The 26,910-nt window shown below is 40.8% G+C and overlaps 2 protein-coding genes across 6 annotated transcripts in view; both read right to left on the bottom strand.

Annotated features, from left to right (window-relative positions):
• Positions 1-7,202: 7,202 nt before the first annotated feature.
• On the bottom strand, positions 7,203-12,494 carry rps19 (ribosomal protein S19). The gene is made up of 6 exons (XM_023262436.3): positions 12,422-12,494; positions 11,635-11,705; positions 11,355-11,455; positions 10,211-10,394; positions 9,718-9,772; positions 7,203-7,257 (listed from the first exon to the last, which is right to left on the bottom strand). Exons 1-6 carry the CDS (start codon positions 12,470-12,472, stop codon positions 7,228-7,230), a joined length of 492 nt encoding a protein of 163 aa, XP_023118204.1. The 5' UTR covers positions 12,473-12,494; the 3' UTR covers positions 7,203-7,227.
• Positions 12,495-19,786: 7,292 nt separating this feature from the next.
• Positions 19,787-26,910, bottom strand: part of cadm4 (cell adhesion molecule 4) — a 144,699-nt gene continuing 137,575 nt past the window's right edge. For 2 of the 5 annotated variants that reach the window (XM_023262451.3, XM_035944535.2), the window contains exons 7-9: positions 25,837-25,950; positions 23,038-23,166; positions 19,787-21,797 (exon numbers count right to left, since the gene is read on the bottom strand). In XM_023262451.3, coding sequence (XP_023118219.1) covers positions 21,688-21,797; positions 23,038-23,166; positions 25,837-25,950 — 353 coding nt within the window. In that variant the 3' untranslated portion in view covers positions 19,787-21,687. Of the gene's footprint in view, positions 21,798-21,969; positions 22,049-23,037; positions 23,167-25,836; positions 25,951-26,910 lie in introns of all 5 variants that reach the window. The other 3 variants (XM_035944537.2, XM_055013686.1, XM_035944538.2) reach the window with 3 other exon arrangements.

Below are 26,910 nucleotides of genomic sequence, written 5' to 3'. Positions count from 1 at the left end.
TCATTTGCAGTAAATGAAAGTATTTAAAATCTTGGAGTTAAACTTTGAAAAACACAAACTCTAACAGAAAACTTTGTTGATACATTTTTGTTTTGTTTACAGATGTTAAGTTAAAGGAGTTTTATTCGTGACATATAACCAATCAAATCACTCCAGAAGACAGAGCGACCACAGGTAGATAAAGGTTCAGAGCCAAAGTAGCGCCATTTTTAAATGTATTTATTACTATAAATCACTAAAAAATAAAATACTGATAATCAGTAAATCAGTCTGCCCACAACTACTACAATTCTACAATGAATGTCTCTTTCCTTTGACTTGTTATTTGTACAATATACGATGCATATGATGGCATTTTTTCATACCAAAGGCTATACTATGATGTTTTCTAAGAGACATACGATGCTACTCTGTTTGTTCTGGATTGTACTCAGCTGCATGCCTTCGTCCACCCAGCCTCCGTTGACTCGTCCCGCCTGCCGTCTCTGGAGCTGAAGCTGGATTGGAACAGACCAAAATACAGTCCAATCACGATGCCAGCTGCCTGTCAAAAGGCTCCTTCATCTGGCAGGTGGCAGCACTTCTTCTGAGGGGAAGCTGAGCTGGCCCGGCAGAACTTTGGAGATGTGTTCCAGTGGTTGGTGGATGTGTGGGGAGATAGAGAGGGACCTTTGAATTGTTCAGAAAGGAAAACAGGGAACCCATTGGTAGTTTTAGTTTACGATGCTACTGCGGTGTGTTTTGGGGCTTGAAGAGGTGAACAGGAAGAGTTTTTTTTTGTATTGATTATCTTTTACTTTGTTCCTGGTTGGAATGCCCATCAATGTTAACGTGAAGTTCACTTTTAGTTCTGTTGATTTATTTTTATTTTACTAACACCCATTTGTTTTTACCCCCCTCACATGTTGTGTTGTTGTAAATTTAGTCTTTCAAATAAATTCTCATCTAACCCTCTGGAAACCAGCGTTTGGACTGTTTTTGTGTTGCTCCTCGCCTACTGACAGCTGTGGACTAAAGGCTATACTGTGACGATTTTAGAGCGACATGCTATACTATGATGTTTGTTGGGCGACACGCTATACTATAGGCTTTTTAAATTGACATATTACTGACATTTTTTTTGTTTTTGTTTTTTTTAGCAACATATAAGAATTCGAACAGTTTTAAAAGTTACTACACTTTTACTTGTGCAATGAAAATATTATTCTATGGCATTTTTTAGATGACATATTATGCTCTGATGTTTTCTTGAATTACATACTATTTTGACAATATACTGCACTATGACATTTTTTTGAACCACATATACATGACAATTTTAGGCAACATCCTATCATTTTGCGCTTTTTGAACCACATAATAATCTATGTTTTGGTTTTTTTTTTTTCTTGCCAAAATGCTGTACTATGTACAGGCCATACTATGTTATTCTTGAGTAAAGCATACTATACTTTGACATTTTCTGAACTACATCCTATACTATGGCGTTATACACAGAGTGCTTTGGTTACATGTTGATTTATAATCTAGATTTTTTTCTGTTTTGTTTTTTGACAGGATTACTACAGACCTGACTGTAAACACCGTCGACACCCACCTCAGGGAGACGCTGCCTAAGATCTCAAGGCTGCTTGGTCGTGGTCTTTCTGGCACGTACTCTTCCAAGATGAGCCGGGAAGTTTAACCCTGATGGAATGACACCAGGTCTAAGCCGACAAACTTCCAATTCCTCCTCAACCCACAGTCTCTGGGAAACCTACATGGAGTAAGAAAAGTAGACAGAGAAGTAATTAAGTCTGTACACAACATATTAAAAAGAAATCATGCTAATAAATTAAGTACAAAGAACCGAATTCGCCAATATAATGGAGACCAGAGCTATTTAATTTGATAAGTATAACCTTGTTTAGTAACATTTCAATTATTTGAGAGCAGTCCTAAAGAACTGCCTGTAATCCCAATCATAAAATGGGTTTGGAGAAAGAACAAAGATGGTAATCTGGATATACATGAGTTAGGCTTTATAACTACTATTGGTAGTATTGGTGGTAGTAATAGCAATGTGACTACTACTAGTAGTAGTGATAATACATGAACTGCTGCTGCTGATACTGGCACTGCTACTACAACTTGTAATACTATTACAAATGCTGATACTACTTCTACGACTCTGACAGCTGTTTATACTACTACTGCTGTTTGTACTTTTAGTATTACTACTACTGCTTGTACAACTATACTACAGCTACTATTAATCGTCTGGTATTTGCTTGTCAAGCTGCTCGCTCGCCTTAGTGTTTTGCTAGCGGCTAACTAGTTAGCTCTCATAGACTGGAAGCTCTCAACAAGATTTCATAATGAAAAAAGAGCCAAAAATTATTCTTACCTATGAAAAGTCATTGCAAGTTTCCTTGTCTCAATCGTACGACGCAGTGTGTAACTGTATGCAGCACAGTGAGACGGCATACTTGTTTCCGTTTTCACGCCGTCTACATCAACGGAATGCACTGAAACTTTTCCCCCACTAGCTTAGCCTGTAGCCGCAGCTCAAAGGGGCGTGTCCTATCTACTCATTCATATCTATGACAACAACGGTGGCTACACAAAGGACGCCTGACGTTGATTAGCTGCGTAAATACCATTATATACAGTCTATGGTAAATACGTATGTGAATCGCATCATTGGCTGCAGCAGCCAGTCACCGTCACTCACTGACTCACATTGAAAAATAGCACAGAATGAATTGTTACGTGTTTATTTTATTTACAATTCAGGTTGGAATTTTTTTTTTTTTTTTTTGTGCGCAGCGCAGATTTTCTGTGCGCGGAGACCGTGTCAGCAGTGCGCAATTGCGCACGCGCGCAGCTTAGAGGGAACAGTGCTTACAATAAACCCAACGCAGTATGAAACTGAGCTAAGGGTCATCTAATGTTAGCTTAGCTCAACCAATGATTAAAAATGGAGCATCCTAAAGAGTATGTCAACTACCCTATGCATGGAATAAATAGCAAGAATATTTTTACAGTATAACACAAGACAGACACTTAGGTCTGCTGTTGGTGACAAATCTGGGTTTTCAGATACAAGGCCTGAGAAGCTAGTTGGAGCTGCACTGTTTGGTTGAGTTCCTACATGGCTTGGTCACTTTTGACATCCCTGCTCGGCGTTCCTTCAGAGATTTCCCCTCCCTCCGACAGACGTGGAGACCGATACCAAGGGAGATAGAGAAGAAATGATGAAGCACAGAGCTGCAAGCACACACACACTTCCTCCTATCTCAGTGTGTCTGTCAGCGTGTCAACTATCTCCACAGCCGCATGGTGTCACGCTGGTGTCTAGCTGTCTCCCTGTGTCACTCTTTTGTTCTGTTCTGAAGAAAGCGCAGGGCCGCAGCATCAAAGTATGAATGACTTGAAAGCTCTGATCTAAACGTCCACACACACAAGCATGGGCACAGCTTAGAAATAATAAGGCCTGCACACACACACATAAACAGAGGACACACTGTGAAATTGAGTCAGTTCGGCTGGCTTTGTAGACAGCATCTGTTCTGCGCTCCGTCATCTTCCCGTTGCACCCCACCCTCTGTGACAGGTGGAGGGGATTCAGACTCACAAGCTAAGAAGACTAGAGTCACTGACACATGCTTAGTGTTTCGCCTACACACACACTCATGCACACACACCTGCTGTGGGTCAGCGCTGCAGTGCCCTGTGGTGCCAGGCAGGCTGAGCGGCACGTTGCATGTTTACACCACCTGCTCTCAGGCCAAACACAGGATGAGGGATTGGAGCTGACAGCACACAGAAAAACAGCAGCACACATACAGTAGACAGATGTACATAAAACTGCTCAACTACCCAGGAAGTCAACACAGTCAAACGTATTCTGTCTTACACAAACACGCACACAACACTAAACCCATCTATCAGTCAGCTGCTTGGATAAATGTGTAAACAGGCCTTCTAGCTGAGGAGTGTTCACACTCACAGGCCTGTAATAGAGAAGGCAGCAGCTCAGCTCTCTACTAAAACAACACTGACCTTTTGGCCCCAGACTAATTTCTAAAAACACAATCTTGCAGAGTAGGGCTGACCCTCGCTGCGCAGCATCAACACACCGCATGTGGCCTCTACACCCAATCTGCTGGGTTAGCCATTAGTTTTTGTAGTCAAATTTGCATGCAGCGATATAACAATAACAGACACACTGACAAAGACCGAATCAAATCACTGAGCTTAGCATGATCAGTACACAAAAATTTTAACAGGCGTACAAAACTGAACAGAACAATGATTTTGAAAGTCTGTAATAAGTGAATTGAAGCAAAAATATCATGCTTTTGAGAAAGGTATTGGAATGGTACAACAGGAAGTGCTGATGTTGTCTGGCTTAATCAACATCATGGCCAGCTTTCCCAAGAAAGGCCAGTTGACTCAACATGCCAGATACTTTCTGGGGAATGTCTTGTCTTCTGAGGCAAACATGCCACAGGGCATGAAGCTGTGGGTTGACAGTGTCTGCATGTGTGTGTGTGTGTAGGAGCTCTCCTGATAGTGGTTCTATTTTGGAGAGACTTGTACAGCGGAGACATTTTTTAGTTATCTGCTGTTTCCAGCCCCGAGGAGGTGAGAGGCAGGTCTGCATCCATTCTCAATGTGATCAAGCCGAGCTGCCAAAGAATTGGGAGAGTGAGTAGGTGCAGCAACCTACACACACATACACACACACACACACACACACACACACGTATTTGTTTAAGTGGTAATTGTTCCATATAGTGAAGCCTGCTAATAATTACATTTCATACCATGACAAATTAGTGGGCAAGCAACTTAACTGGCTGCCAACTGAATTGAAATTGCCTGGAAAAAAAGGCACGTCACTGAATATGAATGCAAATGCTACACATACATGAACAAGCACACACATGCACGGAGCAAGTGAACATATATAGCGGACCTCCTTCGGTGGATTCCTCACATTTCTCTGTAACACTCAGGTACACGCTGATCCCTCTCTCTCTTGAAAAATTACAGGGTAAAAGAAAAAGCAGGATCATGACGGCGAGAAAATGGAAGGGAGAGAGGGACTGACCAGAGCAGGGGGAGGGAGCGACAATGGGTTCAGGTGTTCAGGAGCAGCTGGTCTTGAAATAAAAACAGGAGGGAGTGGGCGAATGGACAACAGAGAGGTGGAGCGGAAGAGAGAGAATGGGGGATAGGTGTATGAAAGACTAAATTAATATTTCTTGAGAGACATGTAGAATAATTAATAGAGACTGTGCATTATGATTGAGACAAAATAAACAAGTCAGTTGCACTCAGTTGGCTGGGACAGCACACAATGCATTATGTGTGCTACACTGTGTGTACTGTACACACACAGATACAGTGGATGACAAACTGACAAACAGAAGGCTCACTGTCTATGAATCTACGGCACGGTATCTTGCAAACAGGACTAAGTATAAGCTCGCTCACACACTGGGAGCACAGCAGGCTGGGTACAAGAGCTCAGATCTGTCGGCAAACAATGCCTTCTGGTCGTTGTTCTTGAAATCTGGACATAAATTGAGTAAACAACAGAAAAGCAATCTGAATTATCTCAAAGAAGACGTAGATAAATGTACACTGCATTACTACCACCGCTCCTACTCCTCATTTGATTGCGCTTGTAGTTTTGCTGCCTCAAGCCAAGCTGGCAACTGAAATGAGATTAAAAAATGAGAATGAAAACAGAGATTGGATGTTTTAGTCAGCTAGCCCTGCATATGACAATTTCTCTGTGGAAGGCTCCTGAAGCTTTTACAAAGAGCACTATTTGAGAAGTGTTGCATATCATGGATAACGATCAAGCTAAGCTAGTATGAGAAAACCTTCTGGAGAAAGAAGCTTCAAAACTATTAATTCCACTTCAAATTTATTCATGATTGGGTATGAAATTTAGTAGATACTTTCACTACTGCATCTATTGATATGGCTGGCTATTTGCTCTTCGCATTTCTGGATTCTGTAGTAAGCAATAGTGCTTTTAATACCTGCAAAGGCATCTCAGTGCCCATATAGCCAAGATACGTATTCTATAGGCTTTGGCACCCTCTGCAGGATTTAAGAGGCACCACCAAATGTAAATAGTACAACCCTCTCCCAAAAAGAGCTTTGGCCAACAAACCAAAGGCTCTTCCACAGAAAATCACAAGATATATTAACCTGACCAAACCAAAGGCAAAGACTTTAAACTTTTACAATTAGAAAAAAAACCTAACAACTTTAGATCGAAAAATAAGCCCATATTAATGTTTGCTGTTTAATGACAAATAAAGTATATCTGGATTAGCACTGATTGAAAAAACAAACAGCCTTTACCCTCATACATACAATGGTATGTTTGTTTATCAAACATCCCAGTTCTATTTGCAGTAGTAGTATATTTGGTGTCACGTAGTCTTTCCATTACACCAACATTCACCAGCATATTTAGTAATACTTTGTAGGATATTTCAGTCTCTAGGTGGCACTGTGGCCCTGAATGAAACTGCTTAATCATGACATCATTCCTTTCTATCTAACCGTCAGGTGCATTACTTATGGAAATGTAATCATCTGCCTTTGTTAACTGAGCAACTTCCATTGGTTGTCAAGGTATCACAGATCATTCTGTACAAAACACATCTGATACCCGAACAGGAAAAAGATTAATATGGAAGAGAACATGGTTTTGTGAAAGTGCAGAGCGTCTGGCTACTGATGAGAAGCTGTATTGGCTCAGTGATGGAAGAATTCCCATGAAGCCTTTTAAAACTGCTTGCCAAAACGGCACCCTGCAGTCAGCTTTTGCTAGTAAGATATGAGGATTCGGACACACTACAACCAATGGTCATTCATTGCCCTTTAGACAAAATGACATTTTAACAGACTGCCAGACATCAGCTAGGGATGGATCATAGAAAAGCTTGACTTCCTAGAAAGCTCTATTCATACTTTTGCAGGTGAATGGCTCATCAGGTCATCTATAAACATCTCCACTCTTCTTTCTTAGCAACTAACTATACAATTTGAACAGAGGCCACCAAATATCAGTCCAGAGAACAAGCAATGCATTTCATTTTAGAAATTGAGTAGTATACTAAAGGCATAGTATTCACGGGTTCAGCTTAATTGTTCAATAGAAGGTAAAATTAAGGCAGGTGGACACAGCATTTCACTTTTTCACCAAAGTTTTTATTAAACAGATTTCTTGTTTGCAGCTGCAACCTGTGGGGAAACAGAAAGAAAAACATGAGGCATAATCAGAAAGTAAATGAAATGTGCCTTTGAAAACTTGTCTTTAAATCAAGTTTGTTTAATCTTCATTGAAACCAGGACTGCCACTGGGAACAAGCCATTTTTTACTAGAATCCCTGAACACAGTATCTAAAACAATAAAAGCAGGTACTTGCTGTTTATGTGTTTGGGGAAAGGTTGCAATGGTTGGTGCAAATGATCTCAACAAACTTATTTTATTCAACTAAAATCATCTTCTTAATATTGTATTTGTTTACAGTTTAGAATTTCAGTCCCTGCAATAGTGCTTCAATAGGAAGTCTACAACTTAGGGGAGTAAGATGCTATCAAAATGTAATTTCACAGGGAGTTGAGAGCAAACACAGTTTGGGAGAGAAACTGTTTTCTGTGTTACAGTTGCTGCCAAAAACACCATGAATGGTCTGATAATACATGGCAGAAATCTCGCTTGAAATGAAAAAGCATCACTCTCAAAAAGCTATCAGAAACTACACTACACAAGAGGGATTCAAGGAGAGGTGGTAGTAGAGCCACACCAACATACTTCCTGCCAGTTTTGTACAGCAGGCAAGCGGGGCCCAGCCCAGGTCTGCTCATCTGCATACTGCTCATTAGCATGGGTAAACAACGAGAAAACTGGTGCCATACGGCGGACTTGCCAAGCATGAAATTCCCTCCTCATGTTTACCCCTTTTACCCTTGGATTATCACAACGTTGCTGCCTCTCTCTTGATTTTTGACAAGCCCCAACTGCGATTTGTTTTTTTTAGTAAAACCTAACAAACAATTCCAGTAGTGCGTCATACAAGACACTTAATTCACTTGGCTGGCACAGGAAAATTTGCCCAAGGACAAGTGTTTTAAAAAGAGATGCTTGCATGCTGAAGTGACACAGAGGCCATGTACTCCCACAACAGACAAGGTGTCGCATCAAAGCAAGGGATGAGATTACTGTGATGATCACACATGCTTGAGGCACTACCCCAAGTTCAATGGAACATCACAGAAGAGAAAAAAAACATATATTTAAAAAAAAAACATACTTTCAGTCCAAGAAAACAACCTTTGCATGGTCAGCATGAGGTTGCAATGACATTCAACGACTGAAGAGCCCAATAGTGGAGCACTTAAACAATTAGAAAGGACTTAAAACAAGGTGTAACATGTATACATACACTTAGTGTAATGATTATGCAAGTGTTAAATAAACCAATGAAATAGATACATTGCCAGTATCATGCACAACAGACCTGTACTGCATTTCACGTTGTGACTAACTTATGTTAGTTCTGATTCTACTCATAGGTTCAAGATGAACCAAATGCAACACAGTACATTTCAAAACATTTCAAAAAAGCAACTTAAGGTGGTCTGTGGTATCACAATTATCTGACACGAGTCAGAAAACCCACTGAATAACATTCCACCTGGTTATAAAATCTCTAAGTTTATCACTATTGGATTTAAGCTTTGAGCATTGGCTAGAATTCATCCAGTATCAACTTTTGACATGACCATACTAGCTAAACTCCCACAACGCTCTCTGCTTGCCACCACTCAAGTCCCTGCCTCCTCTGGTCGCGACCACCTAAGTCTTGCTAAGCCAGCCATTCTATAGAACACAGTGGTCTGGTCGCACAATGCCATTATTCAGCTATAGAGGAAAAGCATCCTGCCTTGTTTCTATTTCTTTAAACAGTCACCATGAGCTGAGCTAAACGAAGGACAATCCACTGTTAAAAAGTAGCAAGGCTGCCTCACTGTATGATCCAAATCCTCAGCAAAACTTGAAGGACAAAGTCGAGTGAAATGATCCGTGGCTTAGACCCACATCCTACATTCAACGAATCACACTAATACCGTATGAAAATGAAAGAGGCCTCATCTGGTGGTACAACCAGGTACTAAAGCTAATTAACAATACTTGAAGTGTGTATTATATAGAAAACAGTATCTGGCATTGGCAAATACTAAATGGGTTCCCCTGTCAGAAGCATAAAAAAAACCCAAAACTTGATGGTGCTGTTCCTACTTATTAGCATTTCAGATGCGCAAATTTGTCTCTTTTTAGATACCGCAGCCCTCATACTTTTGCCATAGTATTATAAACACCCTCCACTGAAGAACAATGCCACCATGCATCCTTCCCAATGTTCCCTGCCAACTATATTGTTTTTGCCGTTTTTCCAAGGCTGTCCTCTTGCGTACCACAGGCTTTGAATGTACCATATGGAATTTTTAAAGGACCAACTACTGCATGAGTAAGTTCACATATAGTATCAAGTGGTAATTGCTATGTGGCACTTAAAAAAAACAGAGTAAAGATGGACATAGGTAACATAGATACTGAACATTCTGGGGTTACTGTGACTACTTCATAATCTATGCATTACTAAAAATCAACATCATTAGTGAAGATTAGTTTTTCACCTGGCCAGCGATTCTATCGAGGTCTCTGGTTCCCTGGGAGGTTAGTCTGCGACCACTATAGGGAAGAAAACAAACAAATTGTAAAACATAACGACACAATACACAAAATGCTTAAGCCTTGATGCCAGACGGAGCAGTAATTCGTCTTAATTAGTAATAGCCAATACTGGCTCTAAAAATTAGTGTCCATCAACTCTAGTGCAGTCTGTACCCACACAAAGCCCAAAACACACTGACATCATATTAGTGATGGGGAAACTTTGACAATATTATGATCTAAATAGTGTTAAAAATTAACTGCTGACATTGGCATATTACCAGCAGAACTTCAGTGTTCTAGAGTTAATTTACCTCTACTTCAGTGACTGTACTGCATTTCTTATGTCATTTTATGTTTTTTGAGCAATACCTGCCACAAGAATTTCTTTCAGGATTAATTAAGTTTTATCATCTAAGTATTGATCTAATGGATACAAGGAACAGAGGGACTCACCCATTGGGATCCTTCTCAATCATCTTGAGCAGCTCAAGGGCCTGCAGCACCTTGCGGGCCACGTTCTTTGATCCTACACTGTAGTGGGCAGGGCACACGCCGTTCCTGTTGCGACCACCATAGATCTTGGTCATGGAACCAACACCAGCACCACCTCGGAGGTACAGGTGGCGAACTGTAGATGCTGTGGGAGCAGAAAGATCACAGTTAAAAATTACAATTTTTTACAGCAGAGGTTCCATACAATAATAAAATTGAGATGTTTGGATAAGCATGCTCATGCTCTCAATAAGAAATCAAGAATAAGGAATAAGGAGCACTGTTTAATGATCAATGAGCAAGGCTTAAATCCACGTAAGCAACTGTAAGCATTGAGGTTCCATCCACACTGATCATTAGAAAAAGCTCTGTATACACAAGTGTATTAGCACCAAGTCAGAAATCTCAGTCTAAAGCCACATGAGGTGGCTGCTTGTAAGAAAATACAACAGAGAAGCAACAATAACAGAAAAAAAGACCACATTTATTTGCTGAGACCAGCAATGAGGTGAAACTGACACTCAAAGTAGCACAAATACAAGATGGTCATGACTGAAATAAACAGATTGGGAGCCATTCCATTTTCTTGGGGATAGACATGTTGGTCTGTGTGCATCATTCCCACATTTTCCATTTTATACCTATCCAGACTCAAGTGCAATCTCAGTGTTTTCTAACTACGAGAGGTTCAAAAGTATTTCCAAAAGGCTCCATTTAAGAGGTCCTGTAAGAATGGAGCTGTCTGGATTCTAAGTGTAAACATAGTAAAAAGGTATGTATAAAAATAGCAAATGTGTCAGTGTGGACATAAGGTGAGAATTCAAGATGTTGTTCAATTAACATCCTCTTTAAACTAGAAAATCAAACTATCATCTGAACTGTAACCACTTTGCAAATGAGAAACAGAAGTGCCAACCGAATTACCCTAGTGTACACCTTTGCAGCATTTTAAAGCATTATTTGAAAGTCTACATTTAAAAGAAAAAGCCCAAACACAACTAAGAAGTAGTCACAAGGTATCAGAAGTCTCAATGGTTACCTCTGCAAACTTCAATTAACTACAACAAATTGTAACTTACATTACAACATTTATATTTCAACTTACCAGCTCTGATGTAGAACCAGTTCTCATCACTGGGGGCCAGCTCCTTGTGCTTACCCAGCTTGACAAGGTCCACCCAGTCAGGCACCTTCAGTTTTCCTGACCTAGATATGGGTGAGAAGCATCAGCATGAACTCAGCATCAGCATAATCCCAAAGACTGATAAACACCACAGTATGCTTGGAATTAAAGTTCGTTTAAAAGTACAGTTAACATGACCATTTGTGAGGCAAAATTAATTAGAGAGGTAAGAATATGGTGCACATGAAAATAAAATACCCACTTTTTCAGGAAAGCCGCCAGGGCACGGACGAACTCCTGCTGATTGACGTCTTTCACTGTAACGCCTGGCATCTGAACAATGTGTAAGATTAACAAACATTACATGAAGCACAACTAAGATAATCAGAAAACCTTACGCTGGTACTCATTAATTACAACTCTTGTTAGTATAATTCAAATTTGATTCACTGCCCGATAACGTGATGCAACGTTAGCTTACAAACGAGTGCGGCCAGTGTATGGGCACGGCGAATTACAGTAGTGATGTATACTAAAACCTAACGCCATGTTCAGAATAACGGTCAATAAGTCAAGAATTTCGGCTAAGTATATATCTAGCCTGCACGCTTTCAACCGGCATTTCACTTTAGCTTAGCTTTACAAGCTATCGTACCCATCAACCCACGCTTAGCCGTGAACTCTTTTCGATACAATTTACCCATCGCCAGTTCTCTAAGATCACAAAATCAAACCAACAGCGATACCCGTCTCTGTAAAACTCATATCAATTCATTTTAAAGGACGAACAGAAATCTAAATCGGGATAGCAAGTCGTTCGCTAACAGGCCTCAACGAGGTAGCATGGGGGCTGCCATTACTAGCAGACGCGTATGAGCAACATTAAAGTCCTTGTTATAAAGTAAAATACATGCCAAAAGACCTTTTGCAAAGCTCACAACACTTTATTCATGTGTACATTATATCCTATGTCACGTTTGAAGACTAAATGCAAACATATCTTACTTAATTCAGCACCAAGAAACGGGAAAGAAAGAATTGTGCTTTACCTCGCTTGTGGACAGCGAACGGAAGAGGGTGGAACGGGGTTTCCAACCCATGTTAAAACGGGCAAATCTCGTTTCTTTACGCGAGACTACAACGTTGTTTTTTCCACCGATGCCGTTCATCACACTCCACCGTCACCAGTCTAATAAGTAGACTTCTTGAGCAGAGATGAAAATTTGTTGAAAGATTTTTTGCAGTCTGCAGTTATTTCTCATTCCCCGACATACATCTCAAATTGTATAAATTATATAAATTGCCTTCTGTGCACTGGCTTTAAGGCAGCCTATATATATATATATATACATATATATATATATATATATATATATATATATATATATATATATATATATATATATATATATATATCCTGCCTTAAAGCCAGGGCACAGAAGGCAAAAAGGAATCATCTATTTTTTTGTTTTTGGCTCATCATCAATTCATCTTAAAAACCTATTGCTCCTAAGACTACTTGTTTTGTTTTCTTAGGATTTCCACTTCCAGCTTTAAAAATGTATAGCTTACTGTATTTAAAGTTACAGCAGGATAAAATTTTTTAGTTAAGTCCTATTTTTGATTTGTATTGTGGGTATATTTTGTGAAATGTTGCCCCCTTGATAGAGCTCAGTGTGCCCCAGCCTAGTGCTTGGACTTTTTGGCAAACTGTGGGAATGTAATTTGTATACACATTGATATGCTTCAGTGATTTTTCTGGGAATATAGGCACATATTCTAAGATAGAGTATAATTCTCAGCCTACAGTTTAGTAAAGCTTATTTGAATGTACAAAAAATAAACATTCTTAGCACACAAAAGGTTTCAACTTTTTTTTCCCTCTTGGTTGTAATTTGAGCTTTTTATAATTTATCATCTTTGTGAGGGAATTTTCTAAAACCACAGGGATAACATAGTAGCTAAAAGCTATACTCTATTTTGAGGATATGCATATCTCCGCACAGGCATCTGAAAAACATTCTCGTGCATGAATATTCAGTTTCATGGAACAATGATTTTAGTTAGGAGAGTGTAAAATATCTTCCATGTCTCTGTTCAACTAATGAACTCTCCATCAAAGGAAGTCAAATTGGAGAGAAAATTAAAAGAATTTCAGAAAATCTGAGTGCAAAAAATTTTTGGCACCAGAAGAAACAATAAATTTTATATCTTTGTATGGGTGTTTGTGTGCATGTGTGTGTATCTGATTTACATAGTTCCCCAGCTGGCAGAGGTGGCGTTGCCCTTTACACATCTCAGACGGAAAGGGCAGCCGTGCTCCAACATTGACACAATTGATATGTTTGCAAAGACAGGAGAGAGATAGAAGGCAGGTTGATAAGCAGAGGTTTATGAATCAGGTTTACTCTGTCAATGAAGGCAGGTGGAGTGAGAGGTGAGAAGGAGAGATAGAGATCCTGGAGGGAAATAAAAAGAAAGTCAAGTCACAGATGCTAGATTAGAGCTTTGTATAAACTATCTGCGTCATCACAGGGCTTCAAAACAGGTAACTGTATCTTTTTTTAAATTTGGCACAATATTAGCATAATATCAGCCTAATATTATTATATAAGTCAGACACCCACTGACTTTTCAGCATCTTTAATTGACTGTGACTATGCCAAAAGGTTTGGCCCTATTGCTGGAAGGTACTTTCAAAGAGCTTAATTGATTAATTAAGGTAATTAATTACATTGGGAGTGCCCAGCCACCAATTTGAATTGAAAATGCACACAAGGTGGATTAAACTCCATTAATTACTTCAGTAAATCATTTTTCCTGACGCCCTTCAAGTACTTAGACAGGAGACAACTGTGTAAAGTGATTATGAAGTGGTATAAAGAGGTTATTTCAACCAGTCGTGATTATTATGGAAGTGACGACTAACACCAAATGTTCCAAGAAGGTCAAACTAATTACATGGATTGGACAGGTGGCATATTGAGGCAGCAAATGTGCTATTTCAATATTCATCCACTCCGCTTTATGTGAGACTATTGTTTGAAAATGCAATAAAATTAGCTGCCAATCATTTTTGAATTCATTTGCTGAAAATGATTCATTGGAATTATCGGGAGGCGTGTGCACTTGTGTGATTGAGGGCCACTGTTCATGTATTTACACATATATGTCTAGGTCTATTTGTGTTTCAGTGTGTGTGTGTGTGTGTGTGTGTGTGTGAGTGACAGAGAGGAGAGGCAAAACAAGGACCAGAAAAAGAGGAGAGAGGAGAGAGTGTTAACAGTGTGTTGCCACCCAGCTTGCTGCTTGTTGTTCTGTGTTTGCATGGTGCTCACATCCTCACTGGAGAAGTTCTGTCAAGTCTGGTCTGGTCTGACCTTTTCACTCTCCAGGCACGTTTACAGCTCTCCAATACCTATCAAAATATCTGCTCTCTCCCTGCCCATCTCTCTGCCCCTAGCACAAACTTGCATCACATTCTCAATCCTTCTGCAACTGTACTTTCTCTCTCTGACTGACTCTTTTAAGTATTCTGACCTACACCCCCATGCTTAACCTCAAATTTTTTCCACCCTTTGTCACTCTTTTCTCATTTACATTCCCTCGATTCTTTCCAAGTAAATGCTGTAGAGGCAGTCTTGAAGCACATGGGTAGAGGTGTCAAGTACTATCAATATGCTTCTTTCTCAAAATTTTGCTGATTTACATCATTATTACAATTAGTGAATTTTAACATTACATTCAAACATAATTTTATAAATCTCTTTGTCTCTTTTTTAAATCTCCCCCAGACATGGAAGTCATGTGGCTGGAGTCCACGTGCCATTGCATTCTCTTTTTATCTATAATTGTAGTGAGTGTGAGGTTGTGCATGGCGGTTAGGGGTGGTGGTAGCCTAACCAATGTCCAAGAGGGAACTCAGGGTGCCAGACCCCAACCTGGGAGCGTCTCATACTGTCTTCGTCTTTGCCTGGGCTTGGTGGGGATCATAGGAGGTGCCATAGGAATCCCTGTGGTCGTGTTACTCAACCTGCGAACTGCCCAGTGTCTCTACACCTGCATTACACTTGTGTGTTGCCCCTTGTTGGTCAAGCAGTTTACCATGTTCCTGTTAATTCTGCTTACACTGGACGAATACCTACATCATCATTTGGCAGACAGGTAAGCCAAGAAGAGGGTTTAATTAGTTTATTCAGTAAAGGACGCAATATACAAATCTTCAGTGATTGAAAGTAAATATTATACGACAAACATTAACATGGTACAAATTCCAATTAGATATCTTACATAACATATTTTTTCCAAATTAAATATAGCTTCACATTTACGTACAGCTCTAATGTTTTCTTGTTTGTGTGTGGGAAAGGGTGAAAATGTGGGTAAGAGACAATCAACACTCTCAAGTGTGCTTTCAACAATAAAGTAAGAAAATCAATATACATATAAAGGGGGAAAAAAAGGATTTTATGATGCACTATTGTATATTATGCTGTTCTATCAAAACAAGCTGTTTTTCAGTGCTCATGAGGCTGTTTTATCACACACTATTTATACTGCCATCTGAGAGGCAGTGAGCAAATATCAATAGGCTTCGAGGCTCTCGGATGTTTGATTGACAGTGGCCTGCAAATCCAGCCTTTCACTTGAAGAGTCAGAATTCTATCTTTTTCTTATGTTTTAATTGCCCCAACCAGTTAAGCAGTTGGTGGATGTATAAGATAGTTTTTTGTGTTCTTTACTAGTTAAAACAACTGCCAGCAGTCACTTTAGGAGCTTGGTCCCATTTAGTAAATAGCACACCTGTTAGGACAGTTATCTTCCCAAAGTCAGACATTAACTCCAAAATGAACATATTCTGTCCTGCCTTTAGTACAGTGAGCCATTTTGTATTTTTAGTATTAGTGATAAATGAGTGTTAAGGCAATCTGGGACTGCACTAACAACACAGCTAGTCACATGTTAAATTGTTGTCATTCTATTATTTAGCTTAAAGAACTCAAGTGCAATCTTAGTACTAACTTCATGCAAATCAACATGTCTTTGGATGCCAGATACTACACAGTGGTGACCCGTCAGCGAGCTCTGTGTGTGGTCCTGCTGTGCTGGGTGGGCTCTGTTCTGTCATCCTTCGCCCAGTTCATCGGCTCAGATGTCCTCGACACCTGGAGAAGTACTGGTAGAGGTCCGGAAACAGCTGGCCACGGCCTGGACAACAACAAGACAACCCCTCTGCCCCATCTCACCCCTTCCCCACTCCCCAAGTACCTTCATGACCGCATGGTCATCGGGACATATCTTCCTTATGGAGGCTTCTTGTCAAAGTTTTATGTGAAGGACATGCACAATTTCACCTATGCTGAGATTCACAGCAGCCATTGGGGTGTGTGTGCTACTGACACTCTTTTAAGTTCCCAGTTCCTAGTGTATGTTCATGGAATGACGGCATTCATGCTTCCCTTGCTTTTCCTACTGGCCATGTACCTTCACCTGATATGCATAAAGCCAAGGAAGACTACTTTTAGTCATGCAGATCCCCCAAAATATGACTCCTGCCTGGCCCGTTCTCTGGCCCTGTCCCTCTCTCTTTTAGTTCTGCTGTGCTTGCCAGTCCACATTATTCATGCTCTCGTGCTTTTCATACCCACTACCCATCTTCCTGCCTGGGCTCATGCAGTTGCCGTGTTCCTCTTTGAGCTGTACGGTCTTGTGCCCCAGATCCTCTTCACTCCTCCTAGGAAAAAAGTAAAGGAAGAACGGGCATCCTTTCCTGTTGCCGTCAACCTTCCGCCTGCAGTAGCCCAGTCTGTCCGTATGGCTCTGTGTGAGGCAGTGCATGCAGCCCCATGGTCTTCAGCCAAACACTCCCTTAAAGCTAAGGTGTTCCCAGAAGTCTGATTTTTTTTTTTTTTTACAAAGTGGAAGATCTGGGCTGTTGTTTTCAATATAAACATTTTTTTTTCAGTAACTAAATAATCGTCCTAGTCCAAAGTTCCCTCCATACGATCTTGGCATAGAAAATAGCTAGTGCTTGAAATAAATGACTAAATAAATGCGGCATATTCCTGTTTGTTGTTGGCTTTTAAACTAATCAGCAACCTCATACACACATGTTATGAATAACTTGCAAATGAAAAGGCCAGTTAATTATCAGGTCCCAGACCAAATGTCAGTGAGAAAATTAAGTCTCCAGATGATAACTACTATCCTGATCGCAGATGTCTGTTTTCTTTGACTGCTCCTCCTAGGGGGTCTTACTCTAAGCCTGTTTTAAATCTCTACTAAGCTAACCACCAGCAATGTAGATGTATGAGTGACAGCATTTAATTAAACATTCAGCAATAACATAGTGGTCCAAGAGGATGTGGCATTGTAGGGAAAACATAATTAACTTGATTGTGACACAATATTCAAGGTTGTTTTGATTAAACATGTGAATACAATGTTATGCTCTCTTATAATAAAAAGGACCTTGCTCACACTAATTGGACTGTTCATCATGAACCATGTTGATGTTAAGAAATCACTGATGAAGAAAAAGGAGAAATCAATCTCCTAGAACATGGGCATGACAGTCAACATGCCCTTTCTCTCTCTCCCTCTCTTTTTTTTGTTTGTCGTTGCCATAAACCTGCTCTTTCGCTATTTTCATAATTTTCCAGTTCTCTCGATCTGGTATCTATTTCCAGTTCATTTTCTCATTTGAAAAATCTTTCCCTGCTTTACATCTCACCTTCACATATTTGAAGAATACACGGGCTACGGTATGTTTTCTGTCACAAGACATTTTCTGACTGGAACACATTATCAAAAAAGAACTCTTGTAAAAGGGGAGGGGAAAAGATTTCCCCAGCTTCCCTGGCATGGCTGCCCATTCAATTGTTCTGTCTGCCTGAAAGCTCACTGCCTCCTGATTATGCTAGGCCTAGACACACTCAGGCACTTCAATCAATGCCTGGTGCTATGCCGTCACTCTGTACACGCCTCTTTGCTACGCTAGGGTCATACTGTGAAGACCAAAGAACATAAGCTGTGTTCACCTCCAGGGTTGGATTTAAAGATGGATATAACTATGCAAAATGCACTATACTGCAGCCAGAAAAATAAAGAGTTTGTCTTTGGACAGATTGAGATTTTTACTACAACTCTTAGAAATGAAATATGACTGTGATAAATTGGTCATGAATAGGACATTTTCTGAATAATGCCATTCCAGGACATCAGTCTGAAGCTAGCATTAGGGAACAGCTATGTTAGTTATTCATAGGCTTCTTGCTGTCATTACTTGTGGGATTATGGTGCATTCACTGCATGACATAAACGCAGACAGGAATATGACTAAGCGTTGTCTCGCTTGTCCTTATCTCATTTTTTCCCTATGTTTATTGATTTGATAATTACCATCTGTGATCACAGTGGTGGTCTGCTTATCATGAACTTGTGGTTGAATTGCATCATTAGTGTGGTCAGACTGGTTTCCTGAGATTCACCAGAGCAAATAGCAACGGCATTAGCAACCTGTCAACAATAAATTCTGTCAATGTTAATGTGATTGTAATCATCTTACATGGAAAACATTAAAAAAGTGTGCTTGAAATAAAAGGTAAACTTTTTTTCCTGTGAGGAGAAACAGAAATAACAGATTTAAACAATCCACAGGGACAACCAGACTGAGTGCTGTGAATCCCACAGGAAAACAAGGAGATGAAACTTTTGTTTGAAGGACATTGGCTTCTGTTTTGAACACATATAAATGGACAATATTCTTAGTTTTATTACTCATTGGCCACAGTGTCTCTAATAGCAGGACCCACCAGTGCTACTTTTGCATCATCATAAACTGAAGATATGTCTAGTGTCGACTGAATTGTTTGTTGGCCAGAGTGTCAACTCATGCTGGTAGCGCCTGGCAAGTCCATTACTTTGATTGCCGTTTGACAATCTGTCTTTATGACAGGCGACCGTGGAGCCTTGCCATCGATGGAAGAGAAACACATCGATCTATTACCATGCGACCTCCAGCGGCTTTCAAATCTAGCCCCGCACACAGATGGACATGTTGAGTGCTTCTCGACAGAATCGGGTATTGATTGTGTGGAAGTTAATGGCAGAGTCATATTTTTCTGTGTGCATCTGACTCAACCCTCCTGTCACCCTTTCTTCACCGCTATCTGTTCTTATGATTCATTAGGCCTGCCACAGAACCTTCTGTTTTGTTTATTCGGTTTATTCTGAATGAGCTGCCAGTTATAACTGCTCCACTGCCTTCATCTTTATCTTCCCACCTATAATTCCTCTATTCCCCATTGATCTCATCATATGCTCCATCTCCTGTTCTCTTTTCGCAGGATTTCAAAAACAGCACCTGCTAATTACACAGTAAACACATCCAAAAACCAGTCTGATCCCCAAGGTTATTTTTGGATTCTTTTTTTTATTTTGTCGTGCTTTGTATCTTTCCCCTATAAAGAAATAGTTAGCTATATATCAACAATGACACATGGATTCTAAAATAAACAAGAGTGAAAGACAGGAGAAGAGACAACTAGGCACAGGAGACAAAGAGAGAGAAAGACTGGGAAAGAGAGGAAAGGTAAGAGGAAAAGAGTGTAAAAAGACAGCAATTTTTCTACAGTAGAACCAAAAACAAACCATGGGAAGTGTACATTTCTTTAGCATTTACAATTATAATAATAACAACGTCAATAATAATAACAGTAACAACAATCATAATTGTTCAAATAATAATAATAATAATTAATAAAAAATCAATAAGACCTCTGGTTTCTCATAAAGACATGATTTTTTTTATCCTTTTCTTTATTTTCTTTAAAGATCACTGGACAGTAGTTTGTTCGGCTTTGCACCTCTATAGGCTAATATTCTGTGTTAGTATAGTTGCTTCATAATGCGTTTCAATAGTAAACTGTTCTTATTTCTTAAAAGTTTAATTTAATTTATGTTGCTGTTCTTTTTTATACAAACAATGAATTCAGAGATATGTATACTTGTTCTGTCAACATGTTTACTGTACGTATGAATGTGTGCATGTATTTTCATATGTGTGGTAGCATTCAGAAAAATATCCATCCATTTAATTCTCTCATTCCTTCCTTTTGCTATCGCTCCCCTTGCCCTTCTTATTAAGACTTTCAAACCTTTTTATCCTCTTAATGACATTCTAAAATAATTAAGCTTTTCTTTAATGCCTTAGCAAGTCATATTCCTTTCTTCTTTCTCGGGAACGCAGCCCAACACTAATCCTTTCATTATTAGGAGCCAACAAAGGACGAGCGATAGAGGAGGAACAGACAGAAGAGAAAGAGAGATACAAGAGAGAGGGGAGAGGATGGTAACAGGTGAACGGAGAGGAAAGACGATGTGTAGAGCAAATGTAAAGAAAAAACAACCTTTCCTTCACTGTTGCAGTGAGAGGAGAAAAAATCCCTTAAAGTAGATTTTTTTCACAAATTGGCAGCCCACTCAAGGGGGACAGAAAAACAGGACATTTAGCTTGTTCATAAAGTACGGATACTTCTTGTAACTCTGGCCTTACACACTCCAGAATAGTCAGAAAATTATATATGAGTTGCACTCTGCAGGCAATATGTTTTGGTAATTTGAAAAATTTCAATTTTCTAGCATCGAGCACTCAATAGCTCCTGATCAACTCTTCCTCTCTCTTTTGTCCACCCTCCCTTCTCACACACAGCTTCCACTGTCTCCGTCAGTTAAAGACAGAGCTTTGTGAAATGGATTCTTCTATTCTCCAGGCAGGGAATTATAGCAGTCATCTGCCTTTAATTCCCCTTCCACTTTGGCAGCTGCACAGTCAGAGTGCCGGCTTTCTTTGTGCTCCCTGCTTCCCTCTCGATCAAAATAATTATGGCATCATTACGTTTTTGTCTACATTCACCTCACTCTGTCCCTCCCCCCTCTCTCAGTCACCCTCTCTATTTTCCCGAGTTTCTCCGACTTACAGTATATGGCACAGTCGTTAATGGCTGGTGGGTGTAGAGGCTCTCTTTTTCTCAGTCTGTCTCTTGGTTTATGTGTACGCGGACATGGAGGACATGAAGTGGAATAGAGCGGGATGGATTGGCTGTGTGCAGTATCTGTTTACAGTCGTTTTCAGAAGGCCGCCTGTTATGGCGCATTGTATAGAAGTGTTTGTGGTTCTGTGTGTGTGTGTGTGTGTGTGTGTGCGTGTGTGTGTGTGTGTGTGTGTGTGTGTACTGTATATAAGGTGGGAAACAGGGAGAGGAAGGGGTAGGGGTATGAGGTCAGAAGAGGAGGGAATAGGGAAGGAGAAGGGCTACAGTAGGTACTCCTTCTTGCCCTGGCTGGCGTCGTTCCCATTGAGGAAGGCCTCCTGCACCTCACCATGTTCATCCAACCCACTGGCCTCATGGGTAAGATAGGAACCTGAATGATAAGAAAGAGAAAGAGAGCAAGGGGCGGAGAGAGAGAGAAGGGGGAGGGAGAGAAAACAGGAGGGACATTGTAGGGGGAAGGTTAGGTGGCAAAGCGTCATGATCATTGCAGCGCCATGCAGCATTATCAAACCAATCTGCGCTAAAATTGTTGAGTACCATACCTATGACTGATTAATTCATTAGTGAACTGATTGTTAGGTCAATACCAGGCAAGAATAGGCTCTCGTGTACGGTATGAGCCTACCGGTGGAAATTAGAGGTGGGAGATGAACGCGTGAATAGAACAGTCATAGGAGGAGGAGGTAAAAGAAGAAGGATAATAGAAGATAATAGATAAAAACAGGGAGGGAAGAGAGATTGACAGAAAAGGGTGGAGGGAATGTTAGGTGCAAGAGAACAATGCCACATGTGTCACTCAGAAAACTCATCACACTCATTTTACCACCCCTGAGGTCCAAATGATTAATGAATCTGTTTAGAGCAGGTTATACGGAGCAGGAACTGCTCAACTCATCTTCCTGCTGTAGTGTCCCTCCAATCCAGAGGTGAGTGACACTCTCATTTTCCCTACATCAGAGGCTGACTGGCATGCTGACAGCCACAGTGGACCAAAGACAAAGCCCTAATGGCCCTGTCTCAACACTGATTGGCTGTAATAGTCCTGTCTCTGTGCCGATTGGCGGCCAGCTACACTGAATGTTGACTGACGACTTTTCTAGCCATAGGGTAAGTTATCCTGGCTGAAGTGTGCTCTACAATTCCCAGATCATTTATTGGCAGCTGTAGTGCATAGTGTAAGGCTGCCAATAGAGAGGCACTTAAAAAGATAGGAAACGCAGGGATGCTGCTTTTAATAGATGAGCTTTGATACACTAACATATAGTCATAAAACATTGTGACCACACCTACATTTCCCACTCCACTCTTTGACTGTCCTGGCCAAGGTCATTTATCATGGACAGTGCCTGCCTAGAGAGGAGCATCCTATCCTGCCTGCTATATACTGACAATTTTACACCTTAGTTGAAGAGATAATTTTTAAAGAATCTGGGTGTAACTGGCCTCCATTGATTTTTTCACAGCATGTTATGCCAGAAAGTGTAAAAATGAGAAAACGTGCCTGTGGATAATGTAATAAAATGCCCTGATTATAAAATGTGCCTCCTGCTTGAGAAAGAAACTTTTGTGTTTGTGTTGATGTGTGCATTTGCAGTGTGTCTGTGTATTACCTTTCTGTCGGACGGAGCACCAGATGGTGACAATGAGTACGCAGATGACGGTGAAAACCAGCAGTGCCAGAACGCCGCCTATCACTGCATAAGGTACTGCACTGTGAGTCTCTACCACTGCACCAGGATCTGAGAAAGAACAAGAAAAAAAACAAGACGTGTATATAGGTAGAGTGACGGGTATATAAAGGGAAATATGGCAAGAGAGGAGTGCAGGCAAAGAAGAGACAGATCAGAAATGATAGCAGAGGAGATACAAGAGAAAGAACAGCACGAGAGAGGGTACAAAATAGGAGACAAGAGAAGTCAATATCTTACACCCAACTTGCATTATCACCTTTCATCACGCCTCCACCTCCCCTCCTCCCGCAAAGAATGACAGTCAGAATGAGTGAGAAAAAGGTGGAGAAATGAGGAGAGTGAATAAAGAAATAAGTACGTTCGCCTCTACAAACCCACTCCATCCAAGCACCTGTCAAGAGCACAATGCATTTTGAATGAGGGAAACTTTGAGTGTGTTTACACCCCGAGTAGTGCAGCCCTCGGAAATAAAACCAAACACTTCACCACAAAATGAATAAAAAGAGATAACAAGATAGAGAAAGGCAGGTTAAATCCTGTAACATTTTGTAGTATGGAATTGTAGTAGTGGTAAGGAATATTTCATACCAAAGCACACTATTTAAAACTTTATACATGCTTTAAAGTAAAGGACAAAACAGAGAAATAATGAAGCAATGCGTTATAATTGTCATTAAAATAACTGATTAGTCAAACACACACACACACACACACACACACACATTCACAATGTAATCAATCAAACAATTAATAGATTAGTTGAAAAAATCAGCAGTGTAATTGTTAGTAGTGCCTGTCGTAGATCATTTAGCAAAATGTAAAGGAGAATCTTGTGTTCATACATGCCGGCATATCAACAGTAAGTACTGGCTGTCAAGAATAATAGCAGGTATTTGTGTGCATGGATGCAGAAATAGATACACTACCCCCATCGCCCGCTTCTGATGCAGAGAGAGGGGGGCAGCATGAGAGCTCGTAAAGCAAGGTCACAGAGTTATGGATGCAGCTCTTGGGCTGTGATAGCATGAAATTAAAACATGAATCATTAATGGAGCACAAACACATGGAGATCGGGAGAGAAAGTGATGGAGAAATTGAAGGAAAAGAAGCGGAGCAAGGAGAGCAGGGACTGACAGCTGAAAAAGAGACGGTGCATTTCTGTATTTCTTGGACAAGTGTCTTCCCGAGCACCGTGACAAACTGTATCACATTCCTTGATACTAGCATGATCAAGCACCGACGTGACTGAAATGAATAGTGGTGCCTCCGCAGACACAAAACACACAGGATTCAATTGCGATAAGATCAAGCAGTTGTCCCAAGCAGTGTTTCATAGAAGATGAAAAAGCAAGTACTCCACCTTGAGAACCTCATGCCAGCCTGTTTTTAACCCTCCGCAGCCCACAGCTCCACAGGAAATGACTGACAGCATTAAAAAGTGTCATGTTTCTCTGAGGAACCCTTCAGATGATACATCAATTTCAAGAAAGCATTCACCAAACTGTTTAAGGCTCTTTATGACATTTCCACACATGCCCAGCAGGTGAACAACCTCTACCTATTACAGATGGCAGAGGCAACAGAAGAACAAGAAAGATGCTTCAACTCTCCTTTTAAGTAATAGAGAGGAAACATAGAGCAGCTGAAGGTGTGGAAAGAAAAAAGAGATGAGAGTGAACATGTGTTTGTGTGAGTGGATATATGAGATAAATAGATTCTGTAGATAAAAAGAGAGAAACTAGTGAAAGACAATGTGTAGTGACACGCACACACACACATGCACGGGCGCGCGCACACACACACACACACACACACACACACACACACACACACACACACACACACACACACACACACACACAAATATATTCAGGGTAGCAAAGAAGCGCTAAGCCACCTTTCTTATACCTGCTGTGTAACACTCTTCTGGGAGAATATGATTAGACAACCACCTGGATCCGTGATCTTTCTCTCTCTCTCTCTTTGTCTCTGTTTTCGTAAGTGCGTGTGTGCGTGTGTGTGTGTGTGTGTGTGTGTGTGTGTGTGTGTGTGTGTGTGTGTGTGTGTGCGTGTGTGTGTGTGCAGATAAATATGTTTGTGTAGCAGCTTCTTAGCCCTCCAGAGGCCAATGTCAGTCAGCTAAAGCCTGGGTGCACTGCCAGTTCCTTAAACTCTTAACGCAGATTCATTAACATTACCCACCAAGCACCAACAGACCCAGCACAGACCACACACGCACGCACACACACACACACACACACACACGCACACACACACAAATGCTGACTGGGCAATATGTGTGGAGGGAGCATCAAACAGCCAGTGATAAGAAAAGAGAGAGTAGGTGGTTGCGCATGGTGCATACCCAAGCGTCTGCAGGCACATATGCTCATGTACATGCAAAGGAAGGTTGCAGCAGAAAGAGGGTGTGTGTGTGTGTGTGTGTGTGTGTGTGTGTGTGTGTGTGTGTGTGTGTGTGTGTGTGTGTGTGAGAGAGAGAGAGAGAAGGGGGCACCTGAGAGCCATTGAATGAGTAGGGGAGTGGAAGACACCAAAGGAGAGCAGGAAAAGAGAAGGACTCAGGTAGAGGGTAGCATTTGGTCAATGCGACTGATGAGGGGAGGAGGCTGAGAGAGGCTGAGCAAGGTTAACGACATATGATCTGCTCCTTGCAGGTCGTGCCTATCCATCAAGACTCTCCAATGGTGTGAGCTTTACCTTTCGCGTCTGGGCCGAAGCTGGGTGTTAGGAGGGTTGGGGTGGCAGGATGGGAGGTGTTTGGTTGGGTAGTAGAAGGAGTGGGAGGGACCATGGTAGTGACTGACACATTCTCTACAGACAGACAAGGGATGGGATAACACACATATAAAATGTGACACATGCTTTATTTTTGTTCAATATAAAATACACAATGCACAAACTGGATGAAAGACTTATTTCATTTGAGGCTGATGGCATATCTACACCATATGCAAAAGCAACTTATTATTGTCCCAAAATGGATGTGTTTTCAAAATGGAATTGATCTCAGCCCTGAAAGTGTTAAGGACAGATTAGTATGACGTTCTCCGACTGGCCTCCATACCTGCTGTGGGGTGTTAAAGAAGATGCTTACAAAAGGAAACACACGTTTTGAAGCAGGAGCTGAAGAGAATTACACCTGGCAGTTTGACATTCATCTATGAGGCAATTGGAATATATAGGAACATATTCTCTGTCACAGACACATTTTCTATGGTACAATGGCAGGAGAGACAGAGACATTGTCTGTGACAGATGCATTCCCAGTGGAACAGTGCCATGCAGGGACTGTCTCATTCAATGCTGAACAATAGCTTGGATCTCGACACATTCTCCAAATCAATGGCAAAGACACAATGGTAGGTAGAGAGGCAGAAAGAGACAAGTTCATATTGCTGTTAAAGACAAATATAATGGCTGACAAGAACTAAACGGCAGATGGAAGCATGGATGTGAATGTGTGTGTGGATCAGCACTTTCAGAGTGAAGAATATGCTACTTCATCAAACAGTCTCTGCAAAAGTGCAAAATGCGAGGTAGTCTGTGTACTCACAGCCTGAACTACATAGATGCACTCACACACACAGCTCACTTTGAAATGCAGGCAAATGCAGTCTTGTGCACATATATACACATGAACGGTGCACATGTGCTTACACACAAATGCATAACTGCCTACACACACACACACACACACACACACACATACACACACACACACACTGCCCTTTCTGCTCAGGAGTAATTTATTGGTAAGTATTCCTCTGTCTC

The sequence above is a fragment of the Amphiprion ocellaris genome, chromosome 9, assembly GCF_022539595.1.
Source record: "Amphiprion ocellaris isolate individual 3 ecotype Okinawa chromosome 9, ASM2253959v1, whole genome shotgun sequence".
In the NCBI taxonomy this organism is placed as follows: domain Eukaryota; kingdom Metazoa; phylum Chordata; class Actinopteri; family Pomacentridae; genus Amphiprion; species Amphiprion ocellaris.
This window is presented reverse-complemented; position numbering and strand designations above follow the sequence as displayed.

Bases quoted from the DNA above. Each gene is read 5' to 3' on its own strand.
- rps19 (XM_023262436.3), bottom strand. From the start codon at position 12,472: ATGGGTTGGAAACCCCGTTCCACCCTCTTCCGTTCGCTGTCCACAAGC. The intron at 11,456-11,634 runs GTGGGTATTTTA...ACCCATATCTAG, and splicing joins CTGGCGGCTTTCCTGAAAAA to GTCAGGAAAACTGAAGGTGC. The intron at 10,395-11,354 runs GTAAGTTGAAAT...CTGCTCCCACAG, and splicing joins CTGGTTCTACATCAGAGCTG to CATCTACAGTTCGCCACCTG.